Source organism: Ostrinia nubilalis, chromosome 23 (genome assembly GCF_963855985.1).
Source record: "Ostrinia nubilalis chromosome 23, ilOstNubi1.1, whole genome shotgun sequence".
Taxonomy (NCBI): Eukaryota; Metazoa; Arthropoda; class Insecta; order Lepidoptera; family Crambidae; genus Ostrinia; species Ostrinia nubilalis.
The window spans coordinates 663937-690875 of NC_087110.1; the positions used below are offsets into that span (position 1 = coordinate 663937).

The window sequence follows — 26939 nt, forward strand, 5'->3', positions numbered from 1 at the left end:
AGCTGGTCTCAGGAGGCGGTGAGTACCTCTTAATGCTATAGTCTGGTCCGCGAGCGAAGTTTTCGAACGTGGAAATACACTTTGCGTCTAGTGGTGAATATACGGTATAATCAATATTATGTATATAAGACTATTAGTCTATTCATTCATTATCTGGGATCGGCAAAATGAAACAATGTGTTGCTCTTGTAAAGTAGTGATATTTTCAAAAATGTTCTATCATCTATTCACACAGAAATTGTTTACGAATCACAACAGAGAAACGACATTTAAAGTTAATTCATCAGCTTGTCGATTCCTTTAAAATTATAATACACTAGCTTTCCGCCCGCGGCTTCGCCCGCGTGGAATTTTGTCTGTCACAGAAAAACTTTATCGCGCGCGTCCCTGTTTCAAAAACCGGTCAAAAACTATCCTATGTTCTTTCCCGGGACTCAAACTATCTCTATGCCAAATTTCATCAAAATCGGTTGCGAGGTTTAAGCGGGAAAGCGTAACAGACAGACAGACAGAGTTACTTTCGCATTTATAATATTAGTTGGGATTAGTTGGGACTAGTTGGGATTTTCATCTTCCAAAATAATAAAATTTTCACTTTATTAACACCATGTCAGATGTCACTTGTCACATGTCAACATGAAAAAGAAAAGTAGCTCTGCTCTCTGCCTAATTAAAAAAAACAACTAAAGAGGATTTATTCTCTTATATGTAGATAGTTATAAAACCTATCTATTTAGCTCCACAATGAGACAATGATCACTAGTTATCTAGCGTCAAAATATTTATCTATTTTCTAAGCTTTATGCAACTAGCGATGGATAACTTGACACTGAATCAGCAACCAAAAACATAAAGCAACATTCGCAATCAGAATTTATTATGAAATAATATGACAAATGTATTTTATACTGTTGATAGTTATCTGATAATTATCCGATGATTATAGCGTAATTATCTTGATAATTTCGAACTCTGGATGCACTGCATTCTTACTGCAGTCCAGATGTAATTTGCATTCATTCACATGCGTTATTTTGTAGTTTTATTGCAGTTGTGCTAACTCGTATTAGTAAAGTCTGTCTAGTTTAAGGTCCCACCTGGGGTTGTTTCCATAATATTTGCATCTGTCTGCAATCTAAACAGAACTGAAAAACTGCGTTAGCTGTGCGAGTTTAGCTAAACCAACTTAGGCCCAGAACAGACGGTGAAACGCAACTGCAACGAAACTGCAACTGCTAGTTACTTTTGAGTTGCTTCTAAGTTTCTGCCATAGCGTCCGTTGAGAGACCACACATGACGCGACCAGTTTGAAAGTTTCAAACTGTTTTTCACCGTCTGTTCTGGGCGTTAGTTTATTTCCTTTGTCTGCAAACCGCACAAAGGTCATCTGTCTGCCAGATGGCAAGAACGCCTACGCTTTCTTCTAGTCATTACATTAGTACCAAATCCTAAAATAACATTTATTCAACTAGAATGCGCTCACCATCTCCCGCTCGTCGTTCGCCGTCGCCCGCCCGGCGCTCGCCCGAGCGCTTCGAGCGTCCGGAACGCTCGGACAGGGAGCGTCCGGACAGGGAGCGCGCGGACAGGGAGCGCAGACACCGCCCGGACACCGCGCCCGCGCCCCGGACTCATGACGAGGTCAGTTTACAATCTACACTAATATTATTAAGAGAAAAGATTTGATTGTTTGTTTGTTTTGAATAAGCTGCGAAGCTATTGGTTCGATTTGATAAATTTAATAGTTTGAGATGGTTTTTCTTGAAATGGAGATGTAAAATTTGAAATTAAAATACTTTTTGTGAAAAACGTAGTAGAAATTTCAGATTCTTCTTTGTGCCATGTTGGGGACCGTGTGAATGAGACAACAGTTGGTATTAGTCTCTGATATTAATCTGTTTATTAACGCGGACTACACGTATATTTATACGATATAGATTATAGATAAATGACGTCACAGCATCAGCACTATACGTGATAAATGTGCTGACACTGTGAACGTGATCAAGATAAGATATGAAGAGATTAAGTATTGTGCATACCGGCACATTCTTCTTTGCCTGGCCCATTCCCATTTTATTTAGGGTCGGCTCTTCTTATTATGCGTCTCTTGGCGCTCATGGTAGACATCCCAGATTAACGTACTTTTATTGAGCTGTCAAGATATGACTTATGGAGTCGTCATTAGGTCACTTTAGTGAATTTATTTATTTATTTTATGGAAAACAAATAGCATATTATGTAATAATTGATAAGGCGGTTAAGATCAAAAATGCCTTACATAGTTTTCACTGGAATTGATGTTTTATATTATTTTAAAGTCAATGAGGGCTATCGTTTTAGCGCTCACCAGTTAGCGCCACTGTAGAGTAAGGTCCTGTCACTTGCTAGTAGCGAAGACAGTGGCACCAACTGGTGAGCGCTAAAGTGGTAGGAGGACTATCGCATTTGCACTCATCAAGATGGCGCCACTGTAGAGTAAGGTCCTGTCAATCGCCAGGGGTGCCAACTGTTAAGTATAAAAACGATAGCCCTCATTGAATACTAACTTGATTTTCAGAAACAAATATTACTGTAGAAATATGCTATTGTGGTTTCTTTTCAACACTTAATTTAACATGCCATGTTACTATTCAGGAAAGCGAATATCGTCGACGCGTGCGCGAGCAAGAAAGTTTGCGCGAGCGCGTGCTTCGTGCTAAAGAAGTTCGCCGCCGTAGAAACGCCGCCGCGCTACATAAACAACTGCAGGAGAGGTAAGACTAAAGTGAATATTTACTATGAAACGTTTCAATTCCAAGGAATTATTTAATTAAGTGATATGTCGCGACGACAACCTAATAAAATGAAATGACGCACGCATGCGTTTTGTGGCCGGGTGTGTCGCCGCGTTTTGTCGCCCAATGTGCGACTAAACCTTGTTCAAATTTTGAATGTCACTTGCCCATGTCCGCACATAACGCAAGATACTTGCGCACGAGATGTTTTTATGCAGACCAAGGCAGGTATTTGACCGCAATCGCACCTGTTATTGAGTAAGATGCTGTCTAAGATGGTACATATCTGCCTTATAAGTACCTAGTCACTCTCGCCTTGAAAAGTCCCGAATGATAGTAGTAGGCAACGAATTCCAATCCCTAACTATTTGCATTATAAAAGTTATCGAATCGCTTAGTGCGACCTAAGTTTATTAGATCTTATTTTCCTATAAAACACCTTTAGTCCCATGCTTAACGCGTAGGGAGTGAGGCTGCTAATGTAAACCCTACTTTCATAAGCAATAACATTAAAAATCGATCCATCGCTCAAACTTTAAAAATTTCGTCTAAACAATAAATTCTTTCCAACAGAGAGCGCGAACGCCAAGGCCTAGACAAAGACAAGGACAACCACAAAGAATCCAAGCCGGAGCCACCTAGCGTCCCGGACAGGCCCGCCGAGCCGGACAGCCAGCCGGACACCACGCGAAAGTCGCCGGACAAGCCCGCGCCCAAGCCGGACAAGGTGGAGAAAATCAGGGAGCGGTCGCCGGTTAAAGATGACAGTGCCGAAGTTAATTCCACTTGTGGTAAGTTCTATATGACTGTAAATCCTACTAATATTATAAATGCGAAAGTTTGTATGGATGTCTGGATGTTTGTTGCTCTTTCACGCAAAAACTACTGAATGGATTTTGATGAAAATGGCAATGCCAGATTTTGTATGGAAGGTGGCGTCTTTTCTTTTTCGCGCGGCCATCGACCAAACTTTGTTTGTTGATTACAAAATAGTGTAATAAACCAAACTTACTATGGCATGTATACCTCTAAACTCAGTCTGAACTGAGTTACGAGCATTAGAAGTTTGATGATTTCACATACAAGCTTTGCTTTTTGCGCGCAAGTTTTGTAAGAAATTGCAACAAAATATTGCGCTATTTTTTATTGCGCTGATTCTGCTCCATACTGATGTCTGGGGCCTTTAATGGATGGTATTGTTTGTTTACACATACAATGTCACTATTTTGTTGCAATTTCTTACAAAACTTGCGCGCAAATAGCAAAGCTCGTATGTCAAATGCTCGTAACTCAGTTCAGACTGAGTTTAGAGGTATACATGTCATAGTAAGTTTGCTTTATTACACTATTTTGTAATCAAAAAACTAGGTTTGATCGATGGCCGCGCGAAAAAAAAAGACGCCAATTTCCGGCATTGTCTTTTATAGTATAGTTCTAAAATACTGAATTGTCCTATCCATGACATTGACAGTGGGGCGCCACCGTTAATACCGGATCGCTGGTTCCGATTGTTGCCATGTTGGAAACCATATAGTTGAACGATGGTAGCGCCCCTCTGTCATTGAGTTTGGTGGGACAGTTCAGCGTGGGTCATCTATATTATTGTTTATAACCCAGAATAACATATAGACTATAATTTATGACGATCTGTGACAAACTAAATTTCACGCGGGTGAAACTGGGCAAAAGCTAGTAGTAGTAATTATTTCTACACCTATTTCTATGTTGACATAATAGTGACTGAATTTCTTGCGCTGCTTCTTCTCAGCGCTGGCCCATTTATTGTCCCGAAGCAGTGGTAGGGTTAATACTGGGACGTGTAAAAGTGCTTTTCAAGAGTCTACTTGCAAAAATGACATCTTTTATGAATTTTACAGAGAACTTAACCCCTCCGCGGCCGCCGTCCCCAGAGCGCGCCTTAACCCCTCCGCTGCCGGAGCCAAAGAAAGACAACAAGTACGACAGCGATGACGACCTCGACCTCATCCTCGGAGACATCGACGGGATACTGTCGGACGACGAGGACACCGGCCGGTTCAAGGACAAGGACAAGCCTGCTAAGTACGTTACTGTCATTTTTATTTTAAAAATGTGGGACGTCCACCCATAATGTGGAACGACGACCTAATAAAAGTAGCAGGAAGATTTAGACCTCATCCTCGGAGACATCGACGGGATACTGTCGGACGACGAGGACACCGGCCGGTTCAAGGATAAGGACAAGCCTGCCAAGTACGTTACTATCATTTTTATTTTAAAAATGTGGGTCGTGCCTACAAGGTGGACCGACGACCTAATAAAAGTAGGTAGCAGGAAAATTTAGATCTCATCCTGGGAGACATCGACGGGACACTGTCGGACGACGAGGACACCGGCCGGTTTAAGGACAAGGATAACCCTGCTAAGTACGTTACTATCATTTTTATTTCAAAAATGTGGGACGTCCACCCACAAGGTGGACCGACGACCTAATAAAAGTAGGTATGTAGCAGGAATATTTAGATCTCATCCTCGAAGACATCGACGGGATACTGTCGGACGACGAGGACACTGGCCGGTTTAAGGACAAGGACAAGCCTGCTAAGTAAGCTTTTTAATTTAGATTTTATTTATGCTTGGCTGAACGTATTAATTTTAGGAACTCCTGGATCGCATTGGAAAATTAGTTTTATGTTGGATAGTAAATGGACTGGATAAAGTTAAAAGGCTTTCATTACATCACGCTATGACCAGGAAAAATAAATATTCTAATGATTCTCGCGTGTACAAAGTCGAAGCGCAGCTATACTAATTAAATACGTATCATAAAGCGCCATGTGTTGCTAAATGCCCGTCTTGTCAGTCCTCTAGGTGTAGGATGCGATAGTCTTGTTGCGCCATTTTGTCGATTTTATACGATAAGCATTTATCATCGATAAGATTTTGTCGCGGCGCGCATCTTAATCCGGCCAAGTAACTGTACATTTACTACAACGGCACACCTGACTACACATTTCGACATCCTATGGTCATATTCCATTGTGGCGGAACCACACAACAATAATAATAATAAATAATAAATATCCTTAGACATTTTACACTGCGCTTCTAGTCCCAAACTAAGCAAAGCTTGTACTATGGGTACTAGACAACGGATATAAACATACTTATATACTTTTTTTTTTGTAAATTTATACTTATTATACATAGAAAACACCCAGTCCAATACAAACAAATATGTTCATGCACACAAATGTTTGTACTGTGCGGGAATCGAACCCGCTACCTCCGGAATAGTAGTCCGTTTCGAACCACTACACCAAACGGCCGTATTGTAGTGCTAATAAGGCTCATTTTCCCTCAGAGCCGAGCCCGCTAAGCCAGCCGTGGACTTACGCGCCCGCATCGGCGCCGGCGCATCGGTTCCTGCGCGGCGGCAGAAGATCGTCTTCCATGAGAAGAAGAAGGGTGAGTGTTATTATGTCGCTACACTAACACATACATCATACTTTAACCATTTAACCACAGAATAATAATAAGTACTACGTACAGAAGTTTTACTTCGCGAAGGTATTTAAAAAAATGTATGCTCAATGCCGTTAACAATATGGTGTAATTTAGCTTGCCTCAAGAGAGTACTGGCCCGTGACGTCACTACACTAACACCAAGGGTATATACACTAACACCAAGGGTATACAGCAGGGATGGCGAACCAATGGCACGCGCCACAATATTTAGGGCACGCCCACCTATCGCAAAATTCACTATAAAATAATGTGTTTTATATAAGGGCTATCGTATTTGCCCTCATCAATTAGTGCCACTGTTGAGTAAGGTCCTGTCACTCGCCAGTGGCACCACTTGTACTATACGGTATAGTATCAAATATCACCTAATGCTATCAATGAGGGGTATAGTCTATACCCCTCATTGATAGCATTAGGTGATATTTGATGGCACGTCTAAGACTTTATCAACCATTTTTTCGGAAAAGTGGCACGTTGATACATAAAGGTTCGCCATCCCTGGTATACAGGCTGGAAACGATTTATGTATTTATTAATGCAAAACACTTGTAAATAACACAACTTATCGTCACATCACATCTCACTCGATTATTTCTAAACTATAAGAACTGGTTACTGTAACCTCATTCACGTAACAAAACTTCAACGACAACAAATCCCTGAATGCGATCCTATCAAATAAACGTTCTATCGAAATGACCCTTGTTAATACGGATTTAGAACTGTTTTTCAATGGGACGACTTCTGAACGTCAGCGAGTCTTGACTGTCCAAATACGTGAATTAGGCCACTGATCCTGAAAGTGCTTCACGAGCTCTATCAAACGGTATCAAATAATAGGTTACGGAATAAACTGGATCTATCCGAAAATTCGATATTTCCAGCATCCATACATAACTTAAAAATACATGAATCTTTACAATTGTACCATTTTTACTCATCTTCATTAATCATCTAGATATTTAAATCGCTCAATAAAGCATTAAAATAAACCAATATAAATGTTAATTTACAGAAAAATCTCCTCCACGCCGAGCGGTCGTCACGAGCTCGACAAAAGCCGACAACTCGGAAAGTGACAAAAAAAGCAAACAGGTAAATATTATGTTTTGAATTCTTTAACAAATAAGGTTATATTTCAGTCGAGTCAGTTTACACGTACCATTGCAGTCCATTCTCGTGCGGCTAATCACCAAAAGTGTAAATTCTCACTAGTTTAGCTAATTTTTCATCGAATATGAAACTTACCAATTTTTTTAATTAATAACGTTTAATTTCTTGCAGGTGAAACCCAAACCTGACGCGAGTACAAATAAATCCAGACAGAGGATAACTTTTGACAGTAAAGAGGTAAATTCATTTCATATTTTTTACTATCATCCATCACATCGAGGTTCTTAAGTTATCTATAAATGTAAACAAATTGAACACCATAATAGTTCTGGCTGTAGAACCGCCTCTGTGGTCTAGTGGTAAGACCAGCCAACCAACATAGAGATCTCGGGTTTGATTCCCAGTGGGGGCAAAAGTTTCTGCTCTTTTGTTTCTTCATCATCATTTCAGCCATAGGACGTCCACTGCTGAACATAGGCCTCCCCCAATGATTTCCACAATGGCCGGTTGGTGGCGGCCTGCATCCAGCGCCTTCCCGCTACCTTTATGAGGTCGTCGGTCCACCTTGTGGGTGGACGTCCTACGCTGCGCTTTCCGGTACGCGGCCTCCACTCCAGAACCTTGCTGCCCCATCGGCCGTCAGTTCTGCGTACTATATGCCTATAGTATAGTCCGTCAGACAGATAATAAAAAAATTTTGGACACATATTTTTGATTTTTTTTCATAATCGAATAATTACAGTATTATATTGAGTTGAAATGTCGCGTGACGTCACTTTTGAGTAAAAGTAAAAAATCTGCTCAAGTGTGACGTAACGCGCCATTTCAACTCGATGTAGCACTGTTATAATATGAGTAATATTTTCTAATTATCTGTCTGACGGATAAATAATTGAAATTTTGTCATCTCCTATTTTTCCAAAGTATAATCTTACCCACTGCACTTTCCTCAGGATAAAGAAAAAGAAAAGGACGACGACAAAAAACAATCGTTCCCCAACCGGCGGGTGATTCTCCAGCGCAAAACGCAACCTACCAAAGACTCCAAATCCGTTTTCTCGCGGATCGAAACCAAAACGGATCCGACCAAGCCCCACCCGGGGATATTCAGCCGCGCCGTCCGGACCGCCATCGGATCGGACACGCGGATCGTTATTAAGAAGCACGAGGAGCCTCACGTCGAGTTTGAGTCGGATTCTGACTTGGATGAGGACAAATTACTGGATGAGGAGGTCGGGAATGTCGCTGACGTCACCAACCTGCCTCACGGTATGACGGATACCAGGCTGAAGACGCTTGCAGGGAACGATGTGCAGGTAACGATTGTAGGGTTAGCTTGGACAGCGGTTTGCGCTTCGATTTTGGAGCACGTGATTTCTGCTATTTTAGTTCAAACAATAAGACGTATGTTTGTTTTTATTTCAATAAACTCATTTTCAAAAGCGAAAAACAAGGGAAGTATATTCCTGGACAATCCACGATTTCTTCAATTATTGTAATAACTTTCCGCCCGCGGCTTCGCCCGCATGGATATTTGTCTGTCACAGAAAACCTTTATCGCGCGCGTCCCTGTTTCAAAAACCGGGATAAAAACTATCCTATGTCCTTTCCCGGGACTCAAACTATCTCTATGCCAAATTTCATCAAAATCGGTTTAGTGGTTTAGGCGTGAAAGCAAGACAGACAGACAGACAGTTACTTTTGCATTTATAAATTAGTATAGATTTGTGCAATACAAATTGCTAATAATCTTTAAATTAAACTCTATTTAATTAGACTGATTAATTTATAATTTATTTATTCATTACTTCATAGATGATGTACAGATGATGATGAGAAAACGACAAATATTTACCATTTGAAATGTAATGGTCTCATGTCAATTTATAGGAACTCCAATGAAAGTCATGAATCCACTTTAACAGCACATCTTCAGAGAGGTCGTCGGTCCATCTAGCAGAGGTGATACTTACACTATGTTTGGCAAGACTTGCTCTCAATTTGAGGACCCGTTTCTTTATTTCACCAGTTTTGTGACAGATATGACCGAAAGATACTATTTTTGAGTTAATTTCAAAGCATAACTACTAGACTTTTTTAAAACAAGATCTAGTGAAATTTATATAATTTAGCAGCAAATTGAATAATAATTTCATTTGTTCACTAAAACAGCCATATTTCGAAGCGCAAACCGCATATTACCGTACTTCTAAAACTTCTAAAAAAAGTGATATTTCATGTGATATATTTATTTATGTATTTGTACATACTTTATTATTATGCTTGAATATTTAGTATTAAGTGTGTTTACCGTAAGTTTAAATTTCAGATTTTTATTCAATCGAAAGGAGATGATGCAAAAACAATGTATTGTAGTTTTTTATTTGCCTAGCTTTGATTTATCGTAAAAAGTATACCTACAGTGTGGAAACGATAAGTTATCTCACTCGATTATTTCTGAACTATACACGATATTGAAAAACTGGTTACTGATCCTGAAAGTACTTCACGAGCTCTTTCAAACGGTAACAATAATAGGTTACAGAATAAACTGGATCTATCCAAAAATTTCAATGTTTCAGTACGATTGCGGTCAATAGCCTTCTTGCATAAAAAAAGTAGTGACATGATTTTATGATGTAGTTTTTGCATCATCTTCTTTCAGCTGAATATTTATTGTCCATTTATTTCTTTACACTGTCTCCTACTATGTAAGTTTTTGACATATTTTAAGATGCAAAGCTTTCCATATAAATAAAAAAATATAATATTTTTCACGAATATTTAAGTCTCAAGAGAGATTGTGATAAAAAATAATAATTAGTAACGACATAGAAGCCAAAAATAAAGTGAAATTGGCAAAACGGCCATTGTTTCTTCTGCCAGTATTATTTTTTGTAAAACAAAAATTAATTTTTAAGACAACACATTGTTGATTTTAGCCGAATTTTGGAATGATATAACAAATAAATTTACATATTTCGGCATGCCTTATTTATACAGGGTGACTTTTGTATCAGTATCCAAATTTTAATATAATAATCTATGAAGCGAAAGACAAAACACGTATTTTTTATTTTTGTATCGTCCAGTACAAAAATGTCAAAATAAAGCACCCAGAAACAGTCTGAAAAAACACTTACACCGTGGTCACGGCTCACTCGCTTACGCACGCACACACGTACGCGCCTGCCCGCGCCGCATTTCATTCATTGCGATACGATTTATAAGTTGTCGATTTTCCCTTCATACTTTCACGGGCTTAGGACCGTCAAAATGCAAAAGATTTCAAAGTGGTAATTAGTTTTAATTAAACAGACTTACTAATTTATGGTAGAAAAATTAAATACCTACGACAATAATTACGCTATCAAAAAGAAAATAAAATCACCGAGAGCGGTAACACTACTTTTCTTGTGTACCTATTCGGGGGTATTTATCGTTATTTTCATGTGCAATAATTGAGATTGCTTACCAAACCTACCTAACCTAACAACAAACTAACAAATTATGAGTAGTTATTTTAATAATTGCCCAAAGTGCATACCATTTTTCTCCAGACAGACTTGCACGCTTTTGTACATTGTCTTTGAGTTTATTTAAAACTACAGTGTCATTTCGCACTTCGCGTCTCGTGTAGGTACTTACCTACTTGCTCGCGGATCTCGATTCAGTTTGCCGCTAAAATCGTTCACCGGTTTGGCACTGTTGGGTTTAGTCCTTGGTTACGAAGTCGAGGTATTCCTCTGGGCCCGGTTCAAACTCTCTCCACTTAAAATGTAGCACCGAATCATTTCATAACACTCGCGCTGCGAATACATCGTTACGTCGACCGCACGACGGAACGATCGGCGCGCGCAGCGATACGCGCGTCTCGTAATGGGTTGCGCGCAGTGTTTCCACTAGAACGATTTCCTTTCCCCACACGGCAATTCAGATTTCCCCTTCTACGGACTTTTTTCCCCTCAAAAATTATTTTGCTGTAGTTTTGACACCACACGCCACACCTAAAATTTATAGTTTATTTATCGTTCTTCTTCTATAGTCTATTGTATTAATATTATTATTTACACAAAATTCGTCAACAAAATCATCGACAGTCGACTTTGCAGATTACTACTATTATTTTGATATAGCTGCACATCACTAGCTATCAATTTCCTTACTGTTGGTACTACTTGTTCTATGGTGGTTGGTACGGTGATCCATTCAAATAAATAATCACAGCTAGAAATATTTATTGCGACGGTTGTTTAATGTGAAAAGAAATGGATCGGTGGCTAATAAATACTGCTGCTAAAAAATCGGTAAGTTTGTGCTTCCATTTTTATATTAATCAGTATATAATTTAGTGCACAATGAAAATCTAGGTTAGAATGTTATGAAAAATATCTAGGTTATGTTATGAAAAAACTGTTTTTTTATGTCCAAGCTGATTGGTAGGCAAAGATTTGTACTACCATTCACCCCACAGGAGCCTTATTCTCGGATTTTCGATATTAAAAAACATGGCGGATATCGAATGAAACTCCATACAAAAAAAACTGTTTTCATGCGATATATATCGCAATTTAAGAAATATCACGGGCCGAGAATTAGGCTCCAGGTGAGTTAAAAATTATTTTAATTAAAAAAGTTTAATTCCTTCGATCATTGTTAAGATAAGATTGAAGTGCTAAGAATGTTGCCAACTGGTTTTTTGATTTGAGTCGGGGAAAAATTTTAAATAAATTTTTGCCTGACATTGCTACAGGAATTTAAATTTGAGTGAATGGCGATTGCTAAACCTATCAATAATTTTTCAGAATGAAGAAAAGATTCCTCTGAGCTCATCCGAAAGACCCGGCACTAGTACATGCTCTTATGAACTTCAACCCGGAACGAGTTTTCAGTCCATTAGTTATGTCGAGGATCAGAAAGAACAATTAGATCCTCAAACTTCGTCAGTAATGGAAATCGAAAATGAAAAATCGGTAATTGTCATGTTACTTAATATAATCAAGTTACTTTTGCTTGGGTTATTATATACTTAAATTATAGGATCGCCTCGCCGGACAATCGCCGAGATTTTTAAAATATTCATATTTTTCCATATTCTGTAATAAATCACCTTTATAAATGAGTTTTCTAAAATTTGCTCATTACCTTCTTGTATTTTGTAGGTTGATAACTGTACTGAAGACGAAGAAGAGGGATACAATACTGAAAATGAAAAAAAGCAGTTCAAGCAGATTGGTAGTTCAAAATCTATGGCAAAAGGTAGGAAAAAGATATTTAAGAAGAAGTTTCAGCATGATTGGCTTAAGCAACCTGAGTTCAAAGCATGGTTATTAAATGGGAATAAGGATGATAATGCAATTTGTAAGGTGTGCAATGTGGTTATGAAGGCGGGAAAATCAGAGCTTAAAAAGCATGGTGATGGAAAAGCTCATAAAAAAAATATGGAGGCGTGGCTACAGAGTAATATTAATCAACCTAGTATTACAACATTCGTTACAGAAAATACAAAGCTGAAAAATACCGAAGCTGCCATTTGTTCTTATATCGTCGAAAACAATCTTCCTATTTCATCAATTGAAGCTTTAATTGAATTGATTAAATCTTTACCAGAGAAGGCAATCACATCGCAAATCTCTTTAGCGAAACAAAAAGCCACTAATGTCATTAGGAATGGATTGCGCCCATTTTTTAATAATAAACTTATTAATGAACTGAACAATCATTTGTTTTCCGTTTATATTGACGAAACAACTGATGTAAGCGTCACAAAGCAACTAGCGATACTAGTCAGCTACTGCCATAATTTTATAACAAAAGTAGATGTGATCGACGTAGTAGATTGCCCTGACGGGACCGCTGTGGGTTTGTACACACAAATGATTAACACGCTAAAAGAAAATAATGTACCTCTGCAAAACTGGATAGGCTTTTGTTCTGATACAACTGCAGTCATGATGGGACAGCATAACTCTGTGTCTCAACTAATCAAACTAAATTATCCTCAAGTATTCGTGTCAAAATGCTCTTGCCATATGATACATCTGGTGGCAAGTAAGGCATGCACTAAGTTAAGCAACTCTTTAGAAGATTTGTGCCGCAATGTATACAATCATTTTGGGAGGAGTCCTAAAAATTCTGCTGCTTTCAAAGAATTTCAAAGCTTCCATGAAGTCAAACCTCACAAGATTTTGAGAGCTTGTCAAACCAGGTGGTTGTCACTTCAAGCATGCGTGCGAAGAATTTTAGAACAGTGGGAGCCATTGAAGAGTTACTGGAGAATATTAAACTACGAAGATCCAACACATGCAAACTGTCACACTCTCCAAACCTTGGAGAACCCTTTGATAAAGAGCCAAATGCATTTTGTAGACTACGCTCTTGGAATTTTTAATGATTTTAATTGCATGTTTCAAGCTGATTATCCTAAGTTCTCAGAATTGAAGACTCAAACTGAGGAGTTAATCAAAACATTGGCATTAAATTTCATGAACAGAAATTATGTTAAGCAAATCCCTGCTAACCAAATCAATCCTCATCAGACAGAAGAACATCTTGAATTAAAACATATTTATTTAGGTGTAGATGCGATCTGTTTATTAACAGAGATAGAAAAGAAAGAAGAGAGTGAAATTCAGAAAATTTTTCAGTCAGCAAAATTGTTTTATATTGAAGCGATCGTACAAATCAAGAAACGATTTGTATTTGAAGATGTGCACAATGATTCGTCTTTTTTAAACCCGAAAAATGCCATTGATTTGCACCCTACATCATTGTACAAAATCGCGAAAAAATACATTCCATCGCACATTGCTGTAGATTTAACAGAGCTGGACAAGGAATGGAGAAATCAAAGTCTCCTGTCCGATATGGATTGTAATGATTCCATAGATACGGTAAGCTATTGGAAAAAAATTTTTGAAAAAAAAAATGTTGACAGCAGATGTAAATTCGTTCAACTGCCAATTTTAGTGAACTATTTCATGTCGTTGCCTTTTTCGAATGCTGCTGTTGAACGATTATTTAGTGATCTAAAAAATATCAAAACAGATAAACGCAATAGGCTCGATAATGAAACGGTTGCATCAATCCTCTGTGTAAAATCTGGCTTGAAAAGAACGGGAACAACTTCTGTACAACTAATGAAAAATCAGTTAGAAATACCACACCTCAAGTTTGTACAGTCTAATGCAAGTGCAAGCGAATCTAAAAAAATTAGACTTAGCATGAATAAAATATAACTAAACGATTTGTGTTTTATTTACAGACTGACCAGAAATATAATAAAAACTTGGAGTTGTGTACTCATTTTTTATTCCAAATTAGTTTACGCTGTCAGCGCATACATTTTTGCACAGAATAATATTTTAGGCCTCAAACAGAATTGAAATAAGGGTAAGTATACGCCACCTGCTCGTGTTGTCGCTTGTCGCAGTTCCTTTCATACGGTAACACACTAGTCCACGGTAGAGTCCATAAATAATAAAAGATTTCGTGTATGAAAAATCCGCTAGATGGCAATACGCAGGCGTGACTTGTGAGGTCCGTCCGAGTGCTGCATGATTGGATATTTTTGGCATAGCATTGATAGATACTGTCAAAATTCACCAATCGTAGCAGCTAGAGCCATCATTTATCATACGCGAAAACCCTCATTACTTCCGAAAGGATTTATCTACGATTTCCCGCAATTTCCCCTTTTATAGTCTTTCCCCTTTTCTTTCCCCTCTTGACCCTAATTTCCCCTCAAAAGGGGAATTTCCCCTCAATGTGGAAACACTGGTTGCGCGGGCGACTGATTGAAGCGCCGCGCGGCCAGGCCGGCCGGTCGAGCGTTGCCACACGTTGCCAGCTCTCCGCTCGACCAGCTCTCCCGCAAAATGTTTACGCGCTAAGCGCGGTAACCACACTACGTGATTAATTGGTTAGGAAAAAAATAGTTGATGTTAAAATTTGACCTACCTATTTTTTATTAAAAATGTCATCTATAAACGATACCTAATGTCAGGAAAAAATTTGGATACTGATACAAAAGTCACCCTGTATTGTCTTTTTTGTATTATCAAACGATATAATATCTCATTTATTGTATAGTATTTTATGATAGATCTCAGTATAATTTTACTATAGTCTTTTTCACCTAAGATGATCCGTATGACACTTTAAGGTTATCCATATTACGCATACTACATACGCAGAATATTCTTGAAAAAATATTTGTATTTTATCAGCAATATAATAAAAAAATAATTAACTACTTGTCTTGAAATATATAGTAAAATCTGAGTCTATTGATTATATTTTAATTAAATACGATGTAAAAATATTTTTTATTTAATGTACGCAATGTGTGAAACGGAATAGATTTAGTGCTGGGGTATTTGTTGAATAACAAAATCGATTATTTCCGCGGTTCATTAATCGATTGCAGTGAATACTAAGTTATTAAAAACATCACAAAAATCAACTATATTTTTCGATTGTTGACTTTAATAAGCGCATTGAAAATAAATTAAAGTTTTTAATTTAAAGAAATAGAACCAGTACTTTTTAGGAATCGTTTTTTTGAACATGAAGTCTATGGAATTTGAATATTATCAATAAAAAATGTTACAATAATATTTGTAATTAAAAAAAACATGTTTTTTGTTAAATAACACCTATACAAAATATTTATCTAAAAGTAGGTTTTACTAACTCTTAGAAAAAAATCGATAGATAAATCGCTATGGTTTAGTTATGTGACATCTCTATAACTTTCAAACTCGAAACGTCATACGAATCATCTTACGTGAAAAAGACTATAATGTGATATTTGACTGCATCGGTGCAGCAGTGAACCAACTTTAAAATAATGTTTTATGCATTTATTGTATTTGATTATACATTTCAGCATGGTATTATTCTTATTTTTAAAACCCATGCAATTTCAATAATGTCTTAAATGTGTTTAGTTTTAATGTGTTATAAAATTTATTAATTATGAATATTTGTGATTATGCTTATTTTCATGTTGAGATTGTATGAAAGGATGTTGTGTGGATGAGAAAAGTGTTGGGTTATAAATGTCTATGTGGTTGCTCTGCGATAATTTTTGTCCAAGTGTGTAAATTATTTAATGTATTTTTTGTTATGAATTTGTGTAACTTGACATTTTTCTTGTCTATACACTTGTATGTCACCAATGTGGACACCATTTTGAGAATTATTATTTTATTTTTATTTAAAGTACACTTAGACACGTGTGTAAGCAAAATGGTGTAACACAAACTATTTTATATTGTATCTAGTCAATATTTACTAATACTAACATTAGCTTTAAACGCGCTAGCTGATAAGTTAAACGGATTCGGAGATTGTCACAACACGGATTGATGTTCCAGAGCTTAAGTTTGGACAAGGAAGAGCGCCGCGCGAAAATCACCTTCAAAACCACCGTCGCGGCGGAAACCTTCAAAAAGAAATTCAACAACAAAATGGTAGCGGCCAGCAGACTCACCGTTTCTTTGCGTTGAAATAAACAACAGGTTTTAAGATAAATGCGTAGAATATATTATTGAATATAAACTTTTATCTTATAATTTGAGTTCTGTTACTCGTAAGCTATAAAAGGTCCTCTTTGAGTTGTATTTGGGATAGTTATAGCTTGTTTTATTTTTGTTTCAAATCATAAACGGCCAGATTTGTAAGATTGGACAGAAAAGCTGACGAATTTCAGTTGGAAATGTATTGATTGGGTTCTAATTACAAGTAGCAAATAAATGATTTTTGAAAAGTCCTATCATATAATATAGTCTATTGTTTAATTGTAAGTCGGTAAAATTGTGTTTAGAAAATAAGATTTTTCTATTTCGCTTTGTTTCAAAGTGTAACACGTTCTGAAATAATTACTTGTGAAGTTATTATTTTGTTTAAATGGTGTATGAAGAAAGAATTTTGTCCAACTTATAGCAGCGCTATAAAAATTTTTTGTTAACTATCTTTCATTTTGTCACCATACTTTTATGCTTTTTGCTGTGTTTAATGTTTTACATTACAATGAAATAAATTTCATGTGTAAGCTTGTTTTAAGGGTGATTCGAATAATTGTTTTCTCCCAATATTTTTTAGATTGTGGTAAAGAAATAGTTATGTATACCTACATAAACTTTTATTCTGATTTATGTAAATTTACTTTTATTGTGCTTCCTATAACAGTTGTGGTAACCAGTGTATAGTGATTGGGTGTATTTATTAAATTCCAGATGATTTATTAAAAAACAAGATTTATCAGTTGGAACCTTATGGCATAATAATGACAAGATATTTATATTATAATTAACATTACAGAAAACTGTCATTTTCTTTAGAAAAGAAATAAAATTTGGTAGAAATTTATGGATTCAACGAAGATACTTTTTACTGTGTATTTATTTAAGTTTTAGCTGTGGACAGGGACGCAGGTTATAGAAAATAAGTTTGTCCTTTGATAGGCTGTAATTTAGGGATATTTCTTGTCACAGTCGCTCATGCCTGTACCTCGCATTGTGCGATAGGGATAGAGATATCCGAATGTTGATGGATGGCGTAGCTTTGTTTTAAACAAATGTATAACGTGTATAACATAGTTTGTACAACCATATAAAATATCAGATTATGTACCGAAGAAATTACTCTTAAATACTTATTGCTAGCAAGAATGTCTTATATATTATTTAGTAAACCTTTCATAGCGTAGCCAAAAATATTCTTTCTATATTAGATGAAGCTTCAATATGTCCTCTAGTAACTAGATATAAGTTATTTGAGTAGTGTATGCTTGATTTCTTATCTTATTAAACAACACTTGCATAGATGTTATATTTTGTCTACTCTAGTACTCATTCAAATTGCATATTTCATTATGCAAATACCTCTAGACAATATAACGCTATCGATTTCGATTCGATTAAATTGACACATATGCATCGCTAATGTATAAGAACTTTTAAGTAGTATATTACAGCAATTTTTCACCTGTCCCATTGGATGTATAACCCATTGTATAGCGCTTAAGTAATATTGCTTCAAATATGTTTTCCAAAAGCAATATCCAGTGTTGAATATTTAAAGCATTTTATTAGAGAAAAAAGCAGTGGAAATTTTAGTTCGACGAATTTATAATATGTTATAATTATCTAAAATCACCAAACATGCAAGCTTGATATAGCGTAAATGTTTTAATATTTTAAGTAGGTAGAAGGTTTCGTTAAATATTAGTTTAGGTTAGTTTTATTTGTTATTTTTAATGTAATAAACAATATCCTTGAAGAGCATTTTTTATGTTGTATACTTACACATCAAGCGTAACAGTTGAAATAGTAAAGTCGCTCTTATTCCATTAGAAATAAGGTCGATATCTAGATCAATATGTTATGTCTGGTGCTTTGTATATTTGAGTGATATCTATGTATCAAAAATAACAGTGAAATGGGAATGTTAACAAGATTTGCTTAGAATTAGTTTCAGTGTGAACTATTGTTGTTTCGCTACATATTGAGAAGTATATTTCTAAAGAAAACTTTGAATTTATCGAAGTACATATTTTGCATTTAAATTTTTGTTTTGTTCAGTTTTAAAGATGTAATTTGTAACTAACAGGCTTTGTTACAAAAAAACTTGAGTAGTTTTAAATATGTGTAATATAGTTAATAATATAATTACACTATGAATTTTGGCTACCCATTATGTAGTAAGGTACAGAGTTTATTTTACTGTATGTCTCATTCTTGTCATCTGCTCTTCTGATTAGTTTGAACTTTGTGTGTTTAGCATAAGGTTTAAATTTAATTGGGCCGTTATAGGTAGATTGACATGCTAGATATCTGTATCTACCCTAAAATATACGATACTACTTTGGAAATGATGCTAATGATTCACTAACTTTGGTTTGGTTGGGTAGTTACGAAATATTTTTTTATACTTCAAAGTATCTACTAAACTAATAAGATAACTTGTGTTCTTGTGGAAATTAGTTTTCTTTGAAATTCTGTTCATCAATACTGAAATGGAGTAATATTAAGTTTCTCACTTCTCTTTAATAAATGCTAAATATAAATCAATAACAATTACTATTGAAACAAGGTCCTGGTAAAGAATGAGCCAGGCAATTATTAAATTTTAAACAAATGTGAGAACTCTAAATATCCCAAGTTTTTTTGTACTTGCAACATTCAAACCACATAATTGTATACTGAAATTGGCATATTGTTAGAACGACAAAGACAACGCTCTACAAAACCTAAACGAGTCGACCATTAGCCGTTTCTTTCTAAAGTCGTTTCGTGCTATTTGTGGGCTGGTACTCCGAATGAAGGTTCCCATTGCGTTTACCAGTTGGCGCTACTAGCGAGTAAGTTCCTGTTACTTATAGCTAAGACAGCGGCGCCAAATGGTGACCGCTGGTAGGACTATCGCATTTGCAAACCAAGTTGGCGCCATTGTTGAATTAAGTTCTGTCACTTGCTTGTGGCTAAGACAGTGGCGTCAACTAGTGACCGCTGGTAGAAGTATCGCATTTGCAAACCATGTTGACGCCACTAGCGAGTAGTCTCTTGGCTAAGACAGACAGTGGCATCACCTGGTGAGCGTTCAAGCGATAGGACTATCGCATTTGCAAACCAATGGTTTGCACCACTCGGTTGTTTGTACCAAAAGTTCTGTCTGTCGAACTGGGTTCTGTCACTTGCTTGTGGCTAAAGGTTCGGCCAAACCAACGCGATCACACGCGATCAGCCGGCGTGCAGCGATGGCGATCAATGTATTTAAGTCTGGTCGCCATCGCTGCACGCCGGCTGATCGCGTTGGTTTGGCTGAACCTTAAGATAGTGGCGCCAATTAGTGAGCGCTGGTAGGACTCGCATTTACAAACCAGGTCGGCGCCACTGTCACTTAGGGCCTGTCCAGAAGGGCGAATTCTACGCGCGTAGAATCTATACGCGCGTTGGCGAGATACTAGGAGCCAATACATTGCGTCCACAAGACGCGCGAGTTGAAAATTCGCGCGTAAATCTCGTCATAAAATACGCTCGTGTTCGCGCGTAGGATTCGCGGCGAATTCGCCCATGGACAGGCCCTTACTCAACTGTGGTGTCAACTGGTGAGCGCAATGGGAACCCTCGTGTTTGATTTGTAGGTGTTTGGCTAAATAGCACCCACGAGTGACAAAATGTTAACACGTAGATAAAATCCATGTTCCTCACCTCTGTTAGAAATAAAAAATGTTTATATATTTGACTTTTCATTGTGTGCAAATCCTGAAAACGTGATATTTTGTATAGATCTCAAATAAATAGAGTTGGAGGCGTTAACTAAATTGTGTTTCAATTTATTTTGTAATATAGATAGTTATTGTACCCTTGTAATATGTCGATCGTAAGCTTACACGTTATTATTGCAATCAAATAGTTTTGACAAAAAAATAACGCGTACGTTTACATAATCGACGGTAGTTTTAAGTTTACACGATTTTTTTCATACCTTTTACAATGTTTTGAAGACTATGGAAAAGATCAATGATTTCTGATGGTGTTACCATACTCAAAATATACAATATTTTACGTATGGCAACTTTATAAGACTGAAAATAAATAAAAAGTTTTTTTACCGTAACTATTTTTTTATTTCTTTGGTCCACTTACGTAACCTTTTCAATACCCTCGTTAAAAATAACACTGGCAAGATTTTTTGAGCCCATACAACCGTTGTTAAAAGATTCTCTTGAGCACATAAATACCAATAAGTCAACAAGATTAAATAATCATTTTTATACACAACACAAACACGTTTCTCCAAGAAACTACATAAAAAAGTCGAATAAATAGTCAATAAATAGATTTTAAAATAAATAAATTGGTAAATAATGTGGTATTCCAATTTCCACCCTGTAGACTTTTCCCTGATCAATTAACTCTTTTAATAAAAATATTACAATAGTAATGTAAACCAATTAAATATACTATTTAGCGCCATCTATCTACACAATAAGTAACTATTTGTAAGGCGCTATCTATGGTTCTATCAACTTTTATACATCGGAACAAGCTAGTTCATACATTAAATCATAGATGGCGCTACGTGTCCACGATAATACGCTATAGTAACGTAGACACGTAGCGCCATCTATGGTTGCTGGTTGATTCAGTTCGGTCCGAAAACAACTTGCACTGGAACCGCCTATGCGTGCGAGCAATACACTGAGTTTTCTACCCAACAAATAGTTATAGAGCGCTAACTCAGTGCCAGGGAGCGGCAAGGAGGGCAGAGCATACAAATCCGAAAGCAATCTGAAGTCTTATTGACGTTTGACATCTCAAAAACAATACACTCGGAAAACATAACCCTCCTTCTGGCGCAGTCGGGTAAAAACACCTTCCCGTGCCGCTACCATGGCATACGCTAAAGCCTGGTCCGTGAGCACGTAGAATTTTGTCCAATGACCCCAAGCTACCCATCCTTATCGCTCGCGCGTAATTATGTTGCTGTCGCGTTCGCACACTCACTGCGGGCGCCCGTCGCACAGTCGCGACAGCAACATAATTACGCGCGAGCGATAAGGATGGGTAGCTTGGGGTCATTGGACAAAATTGTACGTGCTCACGGACCAGGCTTTAGGCACTGAGTTAGCGCTAGACTTAAAGCAACTACTATGAATACATTAAGCTTATGTCCTAAGTCGCTTTGTATTTTCAATAATTACTGTTCTAACGATTCCTTTGTAAGTCATTGAGTTAGGTTACAAATACGTCTATGACAAGTTCCATAGACACTACCAAATATGGCAGAGTTCAAACTAAAACACGTAAAAAAAAACGGCTATTGTTTTGGCGCCAGTGGATAAGACAGTGCCGCCAACTGGTGAGCGCTGAAGCAGTAGGACTGTCACTACGCACTCACTAAGGCCCAGTTTTTTGATTCGTAGTTAAATTATGTAATTGTTAAATTTTGCTACTAATAGTTCAATATTAACTAAATGTAAACTAACAGTAAAAAAATGAACTAAAAGTCAAGCTAACCATTGTTCGAAAATCATTTTTTTCTGTTATAGATGACCCACGCTGAACTGTCCCGCCAAACTCAATGACAGGGGGGCGCTACCATCGTTCAACTATATGGTTTCCAACATGGCAAAAATCGGAACCAGCGATCCGGTATTGACGGTGGCGCCCCACTGTCAATGTCATGCATAGGACAGTTCAGTATTTTGGAACTATATTTAACCACTTGTCATTTGACGTCTGCCAAATTTGACTATTGGTTAATTTAACTATGAATAAAAAAACTGGTCCTTTGATGGCGCCACTTTAGTACACTCGCCTGTGGCTAAGACAATGGCGCCACGGTAAAGTAAGGTCCTACGGGCGTAGTGTGAGTTTACGTCAAACGCATTCGATATCGACTGCGTTATAAAATATGAAGATTTTAGTTTTGAAAGTTTCCGCTAGGGGAGCTGTACAATCCGTCATACATTTAATGTCACTTTTTTACGCAGTCGACATCGAATGCGTTTGAAGTAAACTCACAGTACGCTCCCTGTCACTCGCTACTGCCTACTGTTAAGTACAAAAACGGATAGCCTTCATAGTAACCTCACTGGTCTCGGGACTATTCTCACCTCTCGTTCCCACCACTGCAACTCCTGTGTAGCCAGGATCTACAGCTTGACCGCCACAAAACCCAACAAATAAAGGTCAAGTTTGTCCCGGGGGAAAGTTAAACTGTCATTGGACCCGCAACAAAATTAATCAGAAGAACATAGGAGGAGTTCGAAATTAAGGTTCGACTTCCCTCCATTGCAAAGCGGATGACAGGTGACAAACAAAGGTTTAAAACCTTCAATAAAAGATTATGCACCACGGACAATAAATATCAATAAATTAAGGGGGCCTATCTTATGAGTAATTAGCAACTACCTGCCAATAATATTTTTCACAAAATCTGGTCTCGTTAAATGTCAAATACGATCGAATTTAAAATACGTAATCGCTTCTAATAGTGAGCACACTGGCTACGTTGAAATACTTGGGCGCGGCTTCCAATAGACGCCTGTATTCGGCCGTGAACACCTGGGGGTGTTGGATAAGGTGCGCCTGGTCGCAGAAGTCCAGCGCTGGGCCTGACTGAAGAGATGTGGGCACCTGGAATAGTGGACAATATTTGGTTATTACCGTTTTGTCGTCACTGTATTATATCCCACTTTGAAACAGTTTTTTAACAATGAGGGTTTTCGCAATTGAAAAGTCCGCCAGATGGCAATACGTAGACGCGAGGTCCAAATGCTGCATGATTGGTTATTTCTGACATGACATTGACAGATATGTCAAAATCCACCAATCACGCATCAGTCAGACCCCACATCCACGTCCCGCCATCTGGCGGATTTTTCAATCGCGAAAACCCTCATTGAACTAATTTTTATTTGAGGTAATTAAACACAGCAGTATGTAATTGGGATATTATAAAACTTGTCATTATTATTAGAAACAAAATATTTTTTTTAACTATTGAAAAAAATACCGAAATATCGAACTGTAGGCACTTGGGAGGCGGGAATCGAACCCACGATCTTTCGCTTGCCGGGCGACTGCTCTTCAATCAGCTACTTAGAACCTGGATATTTTTTTTTCAAGTAGACAGGATGCCAGTTATACAGGGTGTTAGGTAAATGAGTATATGAGCCGACACTAGCCCATGTGCATATAAATGGTATGGTGAAGTCAGAAAATTGATATCTTTATTTTAATTATTTTAAATCGGATTTTGGTATGAAAATTAAAAAAAAAATGATATCACATTTCTGACTTCACCATACCATTTATATGCCCATGTTAACATGGGCTAGTGTCGGCTCATTTACCCATTTACTTAACATCCTGTATTTAGATTTTTATTTAATAATTTTCATCTCACTCAGTGTGTTTCAGTTTTCACACCTTTCGGTTTTTTGGTCTCGTGGGTCTCTCATTTCAAGAAAATATCTATAACATTTTATTTTAATAACTAGAAGTTTTCACATACTCACATTCAATACCAAAGTAAATTCGAACATCGCGAACGTCTGGCTATACGTCGCCACTGAGTGCATAACTATGTATACAGGGCGGCCATTTTGTGTGAAGGCAGGCTCCACGGGAGACGAAAACGACCAGCTCGATATTGATATGTTGGCGCGAGGCCACAGGATAATCACGTTATGGGGTGCCACTGGGGATACAAATATAATATGTTAGTAAATCTATACTTCTATACTGTGGAAACTTAATTGGTTTATGTGTTGTCTTCAAATTTGGTCTTATAGGTCAGCCATGTAGATTTTTGAACGTCAATACCTAAATAACCGTTTGAGGTATATTTATGAAATTTGAAGCTGATGTTTACCTTGCAAGTCTCAACACATGAGCCTAATTTGATGTGTTAATGCACAGTGCTTTTTGAGTGATGAGGAGTCAAAAGTGGCTCCAATTAGTTCGTCTAAATATACGCACGATGCAGTCCCCTCCCTGGAACTAAGCTTAACATGCTCCCGCATGTCTATAATGTTTGCTCAATGTTGATTTAGTCGATTTTCTCCTGATGGGAACATGTAAGACAAAATTAAAATTTCCAATATTACAGACCTTCTAGAGCAGATGCCGCGAAAACTATACAAGATATAGAAAAATTTGACGGTCTCACCTGTAGCAAATTGAATAAGCTTTTTTTGGTTCATAGTAGTCATGTCACTAGGACGCATAGTTTCCGAGGATTAAGCGAAAAACCGAAAAGTGGTACCTTTAAACCCCCCTCTCCCCGCCGGCTCAAGGGCTAAGGGCGGGGACTTTTGCTATGTTCACCTCCTAATTAGTCTAAATAAAGTCCCGAGGTCAGAAATTGTGTTCCAGGGATTTCTATCTACACCGTCGTTAAAGCATTCATTGACTGGACTATATCTATACTAATATTATAAATGCGAAAGTAACTCTATCTGTCTGTCTGTCTTGCTTTCATGCATAAATTATTTTCATAAATTAAATTAATCTATACAGGGTGTTAGGTAAATGGGTATATGAGCCGAGACCAGCCCATGTTAACATACTCATATAAATACTATAGTGGTGTCAGAAAGTCTGGGAAAGGTACCATTATTGAGTAATCAGCTGATTCAGTTTTTGTCGCCAGATTGCGTCGTGATACCCCTGAAAATTAATAGTACGACAAACTTGCGTAGATAAAACAAATAACAGAATTCATTATTATTTTCTGCCTAAATTTTTTTCTCTGAGAGGCAAAAACCTTAAGCAGTTCCCCAGGAAAATCAGTCCATCTAAAAATATTTAGCATAAGTCAAATACTCCCTTACCTTATTTGATTCGATTTGGATAAGTAAAAGTAAACAAAGTGGTCAAGAATTAATTTTACTTCATTGCCTGTAACTTACTTATTAAAATTAATTGAATAATCATTAAACTTGATAACTGATTAAGGAAAATGAGACATTGTAGGTAATCATCTAAATTTTATCATCGTAAATCACGATATTGTGTACGATGTTGATAACTAAAAATACCTTAACTTAAAATAAGACACCATTGAAAAAAAACCTTAGGCATTAAAGAAACGTGTCCAATGCACTGTTTAATCTTTGAAGGACATCGAAAGGTCCTTTGTTCTCGAACAATGGGACGGCACGTGTAGCGAGAGTGAGACGCAAGACGTATCGCACGGCGGCTTTCACTTGCAAGAAAGAGTCGGAAGATCATCGCGGCGCAGGAGTAGGGAAGTGTAAGGATGTGACATTGAAGGCAAAAAATCGATTAAGATTTTTCTCCTGTTCAATAATAAATCGTTGAAGGATTTTTTTTCTACAAATAATAAATTCAGGTGCCATTAATTAATTTCCAATCATTAATGGAGACGACATGTGGTTGGGGTTAAGTTTTCATTTCATGATTGACTAATGAAGGTCGAGTCGTCTCTGGGGTCAAAGTGTCGTAATTACAGTGCCGTAATTACAATCCAGTTGGTCAGTAATCTTGCCGATTGTCTATCAATAGCCTATCGAAGGGCCACCCAATCACTCATACTATCGTTAATAAAATATCATATTAATTATTTTCTAAGAAAAATAACAGAGTTTATCGCAAATTAAATTTAGCTAAAACATTTCCAAAAGCATGGCAGATTACGGTTTTCTTAATTTACCAAATACACAAAACTGTGTTTTTAGTTTTTTTTTTCAATATCTTCTATCTGATTTAGACCCATCGATAGTATGAGCGATTTCAGGTAGGTAGGATCTATCAATTATTCGATAATTGATTTTAAGACATTCCTATTGATTAGTCAGATGGGTTTTAAACAATTTGATATTTTAATCGATTTTTTGTAATATCAGTATCGATTACCGACTAGGAAAAAATAATGACCTCGCACTAGTTGCACCGCGCATGCGCCATGCGGCCATGTTTATTTGTTTACATTATTATCTGATCAGTTTGTTGCGATGTTTTGTTGTTCGACGTTCTGGATAATTAGATATTCAAATAGCTA

At 37.1% G+C, this 26939-nt stretch overlaps 2 protein-coding genes and 1 long non-coding RNA gene across 4 annotated transcripts in view; 2 read left to right on the forward strand and 1 right to left on the reverse strand.

The window, feature by feature from the left end:
• The first annotated feature begins 1473 nt into the window (after positions 1 to 1473).
• LOC135083185 (BAG domain-containing protein Samui-like) lies at positions 1474 to 18822 on the forward strand. Its single transcript, XM_063977920.1, has 11 exons — positions 1474 to 1641; positions 2638 to 2756; positions 3351 to 3568; positions 4655 to 4842; positions 4915 to 5079; positions 5270 to 5361; positions 6121 to 6224; positions 7300 to 7379; positions 7569 to 7634; positions 8351 to 8713; positions 16778 to 18822. Exons 1-11 carry the CDS (start codon positions 1474 to 1476, stop codon positions 16907 to 16909), a joined length of 1695 nt encoding a protein of 564 aa, XP_063833990.1. The 3' UTR covers positions 16910 to 18822.
• LOC135083437 (uncharacterized) lies at positions 11294 to 12954 on the forward strand. 2 transcript variants are annotated; one of them, XR_010259604.1, is made up of 4 exons: positions 11294 to 11704; positions 12203 to 12370; positions 12560 to 12656; positions 12897 to 12952. It is a non-coding gene; the product is annotated as an uncharacterized LOC135083437 (long non-coding RNA). The 2 variants fall into 2 exon arrangements; XR_010259603.1 differs by having other exon boundaries at positions 12560 to 12954.
• Positions 18823 to 21009: 2187 nt separating the features above from the next.
• The window catches only part of LOC135083428 (endoplasmic reticulum metallopeptidase 1-like), a 63263-nt gene continuing 57333 nt past the window's right edge, over positions 21010 to 26939 (reverse strand). Inside the window, exons 19-20 of the mRNA XM_063978172.1 lie at positions 24433 to 24614; positions 21010 to 23548 (exon numbers count right to left, since the gene is read on the reverse strand). Coding sequence (XP_063834242.1) covers positions 23381 to 23548; positions 24433 to 24614 — 350 coding nt within the window. The 3' untranslated portion in view covers positions 21010 to 23380. The remainder of the gene's footprint in view (positions 23549 to 24432; positions 24615 to 26939) is intronic.

Coding starts and splice junctions, on each gene's coding strand:
- LOC135083185 (XM_063977920.1), top strand. CDS start 1,474: ATGCGCTCACCATCTCCCGCTCGTCGTTCGCCGTCGCCCGCCCGGCGC. Junction 3,569..4,654: donor CGAAGTTAATTCCACTTGTG/GTAAGTTCTATA, acceptor TGAATTTTACAG/AGAACTTAACCCCTCCGCGG. Junction 5,080..5,269: donor GGACCGACGACCTAATAAAA/GTAGGTAGCAGG, acceptor GGTATGTAGCAG/GAATATTTAGATCTCATCCT.